Source organism: Centruroides vittatus, unplaced genomic scaffold (assembly GCF_030686945.1).
Source record: "Centruroides vittatus isolate TY-2023 unplaced genomic scaffold, ASM3068694v2 contig_489, whole genome shotgun sequence".
In the NCBI taxonomy this organism is placed as follows: Eukaryota; Metazoa; Arthropoda; class Arachnida; order Scorpiones; family Buthidae; genus Centruroides; species Centruroides vittatus.
This window is the reverse complement of record NW_027122277.1, coordinates 134,189-144,298: the sequence shown is the minus strand read 5'-3', so window position 1 is coordinate 144,298 and position 10,110 is coordinate 134,189. Positions and strand designations below refer to the sequence as shown.

At 25.8% G+C, this 10,110-nt stretch overlaps 1 protein-coding gene across 1 annotated transcript; it reads right to left on the bottom strand.

Annotated features, from left to right (window-relative positions):
* Window positions 1–3,022: 3,022 nt before the first annotated feature.
* Window positions 3,023–4,042, bottom strand: LOC136978126 (uncharacterized). The gene is made up of 5 exons (XM_067273783.1): window positions 3,939–4,042; window positions 3,668–3,723; window positions 3,453–3,557; window positions 3,291–3,371; window positions 3,023–3,211 (listed from the first exon to the last, which is right to left on the bottom strand). The coding sequence occupies exons 1-5, from the start codon at window positions 4,015–4,017 to the stop codon at window positions 3,191–3,193; spliced, it is 342 nt and encodes a 113-aa protein (XP_067129884.1). The 5' UTR covers window positions 4,018–4,042; the 3' UTR covers window positions 3,023–3,190.
* Between the last annotated feature and the right edge of the window lie 6,068 nt (window positions 4,043–10,110).

Here is a 10,110-nt window from a genome sequence, read left to right as displayed (position 1 = left end):
AAATTTATAACTTTACAAAAAGAGTAAAAATATAATCTAATATAAAATTAATTATAATTTTAATGATAAATTTATAATATTTATTTATTGTATAAAGTTATGTAATTTATCTAATTCTCGAAAGTAGTTTCCTCTTTCGCAATTTAACTTCGGAATTTTGCGCATCGTTTCTTTGTTATATGGAAAAATAAGAAAAATTTATAACCGATAAAAAGTTTTATTTTCGATTATTATACATAATTACCAACAAGAAAAGTCTTGTACGAATTATCCGAATAGAAAGATCTGTTTAAGTTGTGTCTGTCTCTTACAGTCTATAACGTATTGATTACATAAGATATAAATAAAATTTATTTATTTCTCTATGTAAATTAAAAATTTAAGATATAATTTTCCACAAAACGTGTTTAAGGATCAAACAAAATGCAATAAAACAGTGAGAGAGAGGTGAAAATAATACATTTGACTTTTTAAAAATTAAATAATTGCCAGTAAAACTTTATTCTTTATAAAATAAAGAATAAATTCTATACCTGTGATTAATTTACGTTTATCAATTGCATTTTTTAAATTCAGAAAATTAGTTGTTTATTTTATTAAATTAATGCCAGACATTTTTCATTAAATATTGACATATTTGTATCATTAAGAAAAACCAATAAACTGCAAAAATATATTTTTATTTTACTTTAAATAATTGTAAAATTTGAGTAAAATTCAAATTATCATTCGTCCATTTCGTTACAAAATGTCTTCTAGAGTTTAAGGTGATAAAATGCAAAGAACAACCCTCTTTTATCTTCCCGTCAGTGTCCGCTGTTTGGAGGTTTGACTGTACTAAGCGAACAACGCTGAAAAAATTTCATGTAAAATTGATAGAACAAAAAGAATTCTTCGAGGAAATCTCCTTTATATTTATTAAATAAATTTATTTAACTCGCAAGTTTTCGCTTTAAAAAAAATCCAATTTAGTTTTAAACGATAAGAAGTTTGATTTTAATGAGAACTTTTAAAATAAATACACGAAATTTGATACGAATATCTTATAAATTAGGAAGGAAAAAAAGCCTAAAGAGTTGTGTATTATTTTATTTATGTCGTTAGTTTGCTTCACTTTCAACCTATTTCTCATTAAAGATTAACCTCAAAATTTTTCTCTTTAAACTATTTCGACTTTAAATAATTAAAATGAAAATTAAAACGTCGAGAAAAAGAAGAAAAAAATATTAAGAAAATCTCGAATATTTAATGAGATCGAACTTAATGACGATTTTACTCGTTATTGGCATTTACAATTTTTTTTAAAATAAAAGACATCGCTACCCTGAAAATTAAGTTTTATCCATTTTATAATAGTTAAAAATATAAAATATTATAACAGATGGCGCCACCAAATGTAACCGGGAAAGTTAAGCAACTCGTTGCTGGATTTTTAAACAATTATTTAAGGTGTTATCAACTTCATCTTTGCTCTGCTCTCAACGCTTCTTATTTATTTTAATTCAATGTATATAATTCTTTAAATAAAATAAATAAATAATTTATTGGTTTTTTTAAATATAATAATATATTTTAAATATTAAATTTATAAGACTGTTTTGATATGAGGCGGATAGCAATGGTCTAGCGTAATAAAGGGCGATTGCTGAATCATCGAGTTTCTCATTGTCGATAATATTCAAGTTCCTAATTAAGTAAAAATAATTGTAATTAATGGGTAATAGAACCCTTTATTCTTTACATGTTCTACATTTTTAATGCAAAAGTTCTTAAATAAATAGCAAATTTTACACTTTATCACGCTTCCATTAATTTAATTCACTCACCTTTTCAGTTGCTTCATTACAGAAAAATTCTTTTAGATTTTGGAATATTAATTTATCTACTGTGGACTGTTCTCAAGTATGCATTGATCAGTCTTTTCTGCGTGATAATAAAGTAATAAATTTCTAAAATAATTAATAAAAAAATTAAATTAAAAATTTTCTACCCTTTCTTCAAGAAGTGAATCTATACTTTGAGCGATCGCATCGATGTTTTATCAGCGAAAATATCGAAGAAAATAGCATAAAAAGGCGAAAATTTTAAATAATTTATTATAAAATGAGATTTTAAAGGTATATTTTCCTTATATTTAACACCAATCTGCAAGCAAACAGCAAGAGGATCAGCATCATGATCAATTTCTTTTTTCTACGGATGCTAAGCTTTTTATACGTAATATCGTTGTATAAAATTTATAAATCGAATTAAATAATTATAGAATGATTAATGATATAATAATTCCTTAAAGACAATAAGAAATTAAAGTTCGTTGCATACAATTTAAAATTACTGCATTTAAATCAGCTTCTTTAAGATTGTGAGTGCTTAGAGATTCCTATTGATCTATTTTTTTTTATTAAAAAAAAAATAAGAAAGAAAAATTATTTTTATATAAATCTCTTATCAAAAATGAGTATAATATTTTGTGATAAATTGAGAAAATAACTTCATTAAAGAAGAAGGAGAGAAAAAAATATTAAAATTTCATCCAAACAACTTGGAAAACATGTTTTTGTTACAGATTTTAATGAGATAATTTTTTTTAAATTAATTTTAATTTTCGAATTTAATGTCTTATTTAATTAAAGAAGAGAAAATTTTAAAAAATATATATTTATATTTAAATTTATTTAATTTATTTTTATTTAATTTTTAGTAACATTTTTTAAAATTTAAATTACTTTTAATGAATGTACAGTACGAAATTATTAACAGTTTATTTTAAATCTTTATTATTTAATTATTATTAATTAAATTTCTGTTTTAAATTTTTATTGATATAATTTAATTCTAAAAAAATTAGGCGAATTTTTAAGCAAAATTCGTACGAAATGTATTAAATATCAACTTTTTATTCTTCATTTTGAGGTTGTAAACAATACTTTTTCCTCGAGGAAAGGTATTTACATATGTAATTAAAATTAATTTTAATTTTAAATTCTGATGCCTAAGAGTACGATTAACACGAAAAAAAGACTTCGATTTAAAAATTTCATTTTATTTTCTCTTTAAATCTTATGGAATTATCAATATTTCATAATCACTTAACAAGAACATTAAGTTTTCGGATCTTGATTAAATGATATTAAACCAGTTTTGCATCATTTTCATAGAAATAATCCGGCAAGTGATGTTATTTCGAGTGTTAATTCTCGTCTATACATCGCTGTAAATGAAAATATAATTAGTAATTTAGATAAAATTTGTTCTTTTAATAAAAATAACCAATGCTAATTAAAAATTACGGATATAATCTTCAATAATTCTTCAGTATTATCTAAATTTTCTGCACCATCATCCAGGCATTTGACGAACTCTTCTCTATCCTAGAAGATGTTGAGATACATCAAACTGTTTTTAATTAAAAGGAAACAGTTGTAGAATATTCCAAAATTAATTTTATATACCTTTTTATTTGCTTCATCGCAATAATAGGCCTTCCTGGAGCTAGGAATACTTAAATCTTTATCCGGGTTTATCTTCTTAGCGCATTCTGTACCAACATCCATAATCTGCATAAAATATAATAGATGGAATCACCAAATGTTACCGGGAAAGTTAAGAAACTTGTTGCTGAATTTTTTTTTTAATAGATAAAATGAAATTAATTATTTATAGATACCGCTTGCATTTTATTATCGATAACACACGTACGAGTAGCTTCGGGATTCTTATGAACTGGAAATAAACAGCATCATTTAGCAAATGAAACTGGAGAATTTGAGTTAAAAACATAAAAAATTCTTTTAAACTCGTTTAAAAGCTTGTGATTTAAGTTAATTACAGAATAACTGAATTGTTTTTTATTATATGTACATATATATTTCTCTTGTACGTAGAGTAGTTTTGCCTATAAAGTATCAATAGTTTTTACGATACAAAGGTGTACTTACCGCAGTATTTATCGAAAGGAATTTTACTCTCACCACTAACTGATATTATAAAAATTAAACAGAAAATGGCTAGAATCATTTTTTCTTCTTGTTTACTTTCTCAAATATCCTTTATAACATTATCTAACGAGTATGGATTTTCTATCCTTATATACGTGAACTTTAAGAACAATAAACAAGGAAAATTCCATTTAATTCTTATTTATAATTTACTTTAATAACTTTAAAATTATCTTTTATATTTATATACTGTACTTTACAGGAATTTTAATTACTTTAATAGTTTCATTCGATTTTATTTAAAAAAAATTATACACGATTTCTCTTCAAATCATTATATTTTATCACACATTTTAGCAATTATTTCGTTACTGGAAACTAAAAAAATTAATAAATTGAGAGGTAAATAAACTAGACATTTTCACATGTTAGAATACAAGAGATTAGGATAGGGAAGAGGAAGATGAGTTTCAAGGAGTGATATTTTGGCACCAAAGAGAAATAAAAAACAGTTACAGAGATACGATAGGTGAGTGAAACAAGAGATATGGAATAGTAAAAAATATTTGAGAACACACAGTGACAGATAACAAAAAAAAAATAAATAAATAAAAAAGACGTGGAAAAGTGTCATCATATAGAGAATAGGAAGGAAAAAATCATTTTAAATTCCAGAAATGTCAAATTACATTATTTATATAACATTTTATAAATTAAAAATGTGTTTATGAGCTTAAAATATTCTTTTTAACTATAATAATTATAAATTTAATCCACGATTTAATGTAAGGAGGCTTCAGATAAGAGCTTTAAATTGAGAGTGAAGCATAGGTTATAATACAAGTCCAGTTTATTTGGCAATTCTTACATCTTTACAACTAAAAGGTTCACTTTTTTTAAAATAAATTCTATAAATTTATGAATTTCTTAGTTAAATGTATTAATAAGAATACTTTGCAATCAATTAATTAGCAAAAATTAATCGATGGAAAGAACTTCTTTTAAAATTATATTAATAAGCGTTCAAACATTCCTGCAAATAAAGAAGAAAATATTAATTATATGAAAGGAATTAAAATGTAAAATTAAAGAATAAAATCATAATTAATTTACATCTAAAAGTTTGAATGCTTCGGGATCATTTAAATCTCTAAGATCTTCGATAAAGCAATTTTCATATTGATCACGTTCCTTGAAGTAACAATAAAAATAAATCAAAAATTGTATTAATAACGAATTAATAAAATAAAATCATAAATTAATAAGATTTAATAAATTATTTATATTTTTAACTCACTTCAGGTGATGCTTCCTCACAAAAATAATCTCTTCTCTTCTGATCGTCGTGCAAGAAAAGATCTGGCTTCAGTTTTGCTGCACATCTACAAGCGATGTCATTCATCTGTAAATTATTATTGTTCATTTTTCTATTTAGGTTTATCAAACATTTAAAAATAAATCATTATTCTTTATAATATAAATAGCTATACTTAATCATTTATAACCTAATCAAGTTTTAGTGAATATTTACTGAATAATTGTTCTTTTTTAATAATTCAATAAGAAAATTACATAAATTTTAACATAAAAATCTAAACACAATTAAAGGAAATACGAGCAATTATTTATTGTGACATAGTCACAATGCCGGGTTGCAAATTTTTAATTTAAAATATATTGGCTCTCCACCTCAAATTACTAGTGGCTCGCCCTGTTACTTTTCCTGTTTGCATGGAGTCGTGCCGGTCATCTATATAACTCCGTTCTTGAGACTAAAGAAAGACAGACAGACGGACGGAGGAACAGGAGACAGTGCGAATTTATAGGTCTGCAATTTTTTCAAATTGCAGCCCAATTAAAATTATTACCCATTCCTCTACCCTGGTCTACCACACATTTACGAACTTTAGCGGAGTCGTGATGAGCTAAAACATTTAAATAATGTAAATTAAAGAAGGTGAGAGTAAAATTTGATGTTTAAAATCAAATTTTCCAACTTACCGCAATATTTTTCGAGAGAAGCTTCAACCAAAACGTTCGATAATAATAAAAAAAAGCTAAGAAAAGACGGGACAGTTTTCAATATTTTTTCCATTTTTTTCCCTACGAAATTATCGTACAAAATATATTTATATATTTTAAAATGTATAAGAAGATTGACAAAAGGACGAATCTTCTTTATTTATATCCATTGGTTTGATTATTGAATAATAAGACACGTGATGATGTAGCATTTTTATTCACGTCATTCAATAATCAAATTGTATTTATTGGTTTATTTTTTCTGTGTAGAATTATTTAAATCTAAGAACAAATTAAATTAAATTTTCCTGATTTTTTTATACTAAAAACCAAATTTTGAATTTATTATATATGTATAAAAAAGCATTGCTAGTGTCATTCTTATGCACCTTGTAGAAGGAGAGAGAGAGAGAGAATTTCTATAAGATCTACATAAAGTATTGCTTCATATATATTTATTTTTGTATACGAAGTTATTTTTTACGTTGGGAAATTACAAATAAACAGGAAAAGTTGAAAGTACAAATTGGATATACGGGTTTGTTGAATTTCTTTGCAAAATAAACTGCAAACTTACGATTGTTACATAGATCTTTCTATATGTAAGAGTAGCTTACACACGACGCCAATGAACGTTTTTCTTGCAAATAAAGTTAAGAAATTCAATTTTTAAAAAATGTTTTTATATTTATTTTACTAGTAAAATTTATATATATATTTTTTCCTCTCTCAATATTTTCTTTTTATTTCTTGAGAAATGTCTTCACGTTACTTCTAACTTCTATTCAGAAATAACTTCCTTTTATTAGATAATTGTTTGTGTTGTTGAACAATGAGAGGAAAAATATTTTTATTATTTACTTCTACTTGAGAAAACCCAATTTTGTAATAAAAATAAAAGCTAAGAAATATTCGAGAAATTAATGCTGCTTAATTGCGCCGAAATTTATTTATTTATTAGAATTAAATTTTAAAAATTTCATTTTAAAACGGTTTATTTTTACTTTCCCGGGTGTTACAGAAGGAAAGTATGGCCTTGGTCAATAAATGACCCCCAAAATTTTTACATTTTTGGACTCAGGATACCTCGAACCTTCGAGAAATGCTATAAAATTCGGATGTTTTTTTCTGTATGTATGGATGTTATTGTGTGTGGGGTACGATTTTGTTCACCCTGTTTGAAGCTTAATAACTCCCGTGCTTTTTGTCGAAAATTTTAGAAATTTTGCAGGGAAATTTTGCAGGGAAATTTGTTTATTAGGGGGATTGATGCTGTTAAATTTTGGCGATTAAAGGTCGAGAGGTGGAGAGATAAAGGGGGTCGTGTTTATCTCCAGTAGAGTCGGACTTAATGACGATTTTACTCGTTATTAGCATTTATAATTGTTTTTAAAAACCATCCCTACCCTCAAAGTTATTTTTTTTTGCCATTTTATAATAATTAAGAATATAAAATTTAAAAAATAAAATATCATAATAGATGGCGCCACTAAATGCTTACGGGAAAGTTAAGCAACTCGTTGCAGGATTCCTTTTAAGAATCTGAACGTTAAAACTATTATTTTCTTTGCAGTTTTGAGAGTTAATGAGGGTTTAATTTAATATTTAAATGAGTTTTGTTATGATTTAAAAGGCTTAAATTGTTAAAAAGTAATTAAATTGTAATAAAAACTTCCCGTTTATAATATTAATTAACATAAAATCTTTTTATTAAAACGAGGAAAAAGAAAATAAAATGGCCATGATTAATGGTGGAAGGATTTTAAAAATAGATACCATCTCACTTTGTGTTGATTCTTCATAGATTTAGAATCTTTCTGGTATAGGACAATAGATTTATATCGCGATAGTATGTGTGAAAAGGCCTTCTTTCTATTGTTAAGCCTCCAGTAAAAGTAAGGTCAATAGAAGAATAAGATTTAATAGAAATCGATCTTGGATTGTCCTGTGGTATCAAGCGGTGTCGCTGTTATAAAAATAGATAGAGATGATTAATATCGGGTTAATTTGGTGCTTAATCATGTTAAAAAAAAAGTGTATATTCTCGTAGTCTTGCATCTAATCAACAGAACCACTACATTTCGGCATTCTGAATTTTCTTGCGTCTTGCACTATTAGAACAGTATTAAAATTATTTAAAAAATCTAGCAACGAGTTGCTTAACTTTCCTGGCAGCATTTGGTGGCGCCATCTGTTACGTATTTTATTTTAAAAATATAAAAACTTGGAAGATCATTTTTCAATCGATTGCGATTTTTCCTCTGTTATACATAACAGACAGAAAAGTAATAATAGATAAAATTAATTATTATCGCATTAATTTGTCTTAGAAAAGTTGGGAATAGTTTTATATATTCACAAAACAACATTTTCACTCGTTAAATCGGGACTTTCTGAGATAAAGTTGCAATCTCACGGTATTATCACTGTGATAAAGAAAAGTTTAAAATGGTTAAAAGTACATTAATTTAGTTTAGAATGTAGAAAACCTTAAGCGATCAACCAGTAGATCGCGACCCCCGAAATTTGCAAATCGTATAAATGGATAACGCGATTTTCCAACATACTAAGGGGTACGGTCGACTAAAAGCATTGGAAAATAGCTACAAAACTAACACTTTCAATCATAATTATTTTTCAATATGTTGTTTACAGTGTGACTATATCATTCGTCCGAATCACGTTACCTTGAGTATAAATAGAAAATTTATAATCCCCACAAGCTTAACCAACCAACACGCTTAAACTATTACTGTTTAATCATCGATTTTACTTTTGCGAAACTCCATAACACATAAATCACTCTCATAGTAACCTCGTTATTTACTTGGATTTTGTACCAAACTTATACATTCTAAATAAATATAAATACCAGCTTAGAAAATACAGTACAAAATTACTTTTTGTTATCTCTAGAGATATTTTCTTTATAAAGAAAAAAAAAGAATATAGTAAATTCTTAAAATATTTGAGTTTATTAATCTCATTTTATGCAGAAATTAAAATGCTGACAAGTATAAAACACTCGTACAACCTTTAATTACTTTACTTGAGGAGAAAAATTCATAAGAAAGTTTACAATCTTCTCTTTCTGATTCACTCGAGCAAATAGCTAGATAAAAGCAACTTAAATAAATTATTATTTCGCTGAATTAATTATTAAATGAGCAGAAAATAAATTAAGTAACATGCAGATTAGTGCGAAAATCACTTTTATATTATCTATTCGTCACTCTGACCGTACAAAATCTTGATTATAGCTTTACTTACACTTGTTTTGATAGGTATTTTTTCATGAGGATAACTTCGTAAACATTCTTACTTTACCAAAACAGCATTACTGATTGCCTCCAGGTTATAAATTACATTAGTTCTGTATAAATAATGCCATTCTCTACGATCTTTTCCGTAACAAATATTTTCTTCTTGATTTTATTAAGGGTGACAAGAAAAATTTAACATTTTCTCCAGTAAGAATTCTATTCGATTTACTTAATTTAATTCTATGAGCCTATATAAAAGAATAATTTAATATTATTTTATATTCATACAAACTACAATTAAACCTGCTAATGTGAGCACCTGCATAAGATGACCATTTTCAACTAATTCTATATATTTTTTAATTAACAAAAATTGTCAAAAATTTATGTATTTTCTTAGCTTTAGCATATGAAAATAGTTCAAGGCGAACTTGCCATTGACGAAATAGTCATATGCCTTAATTACAGTCAAGTTTGTAATCTTATAAACATCAAAAGTTAATTCGAATTCTTATATAATTGAGTATTATTCAATGTTCGAGTTGATGATGATTCATGATACACAATAGTTGGCTTGCAATGATGCGTGACTTTACGACTTAATATCTTTCTACATGGCTAATCTTTAGTAGCTATAACTTCAAATATATGAAAAATATCTCTACAAACTGTGTAAAATCTTTTACATTAAAAATTTTATAAACAAATGATTCGGGCACTTCCTCAATTATAAGAGTATAAATTATTATTCCTCGAAATATATTATAAAATCATGTGATTTGCTCATTAAATTTTTCTTCTAATCAATTTTTATTTAAAGTTTAAATGTTCTAAATCAATGCATAAGACTAGGACCCGAGAGAAGTGAGATGAGGCCTTCTTCCTCT

Excerpts from the sequence above, each read along its gene's own strand:
- LOC136978126 (XM_067273783.1), bottom strand. The coding sequence starts at position 4,017 with ATGATTCTAGCCATTTTCTGTTTAATTTTTATAATATCAGTTAGTGGT. Across the intron at positions 3,558-3,667 it reads TCGATAATAAAATGCAAGCG|ATTATGGATGTTGGTACAGA; the intron begins GTATCTATAAAT and ends TATTTTATGCAG. Across the intron at positions 3,372-3,452 it reads GCGATGAAGCAAATAAAAAG|GATAGAGAAGAGTTCGTCAA; the intron begins GTATATAAAATT and ends AACATCTTCTAG.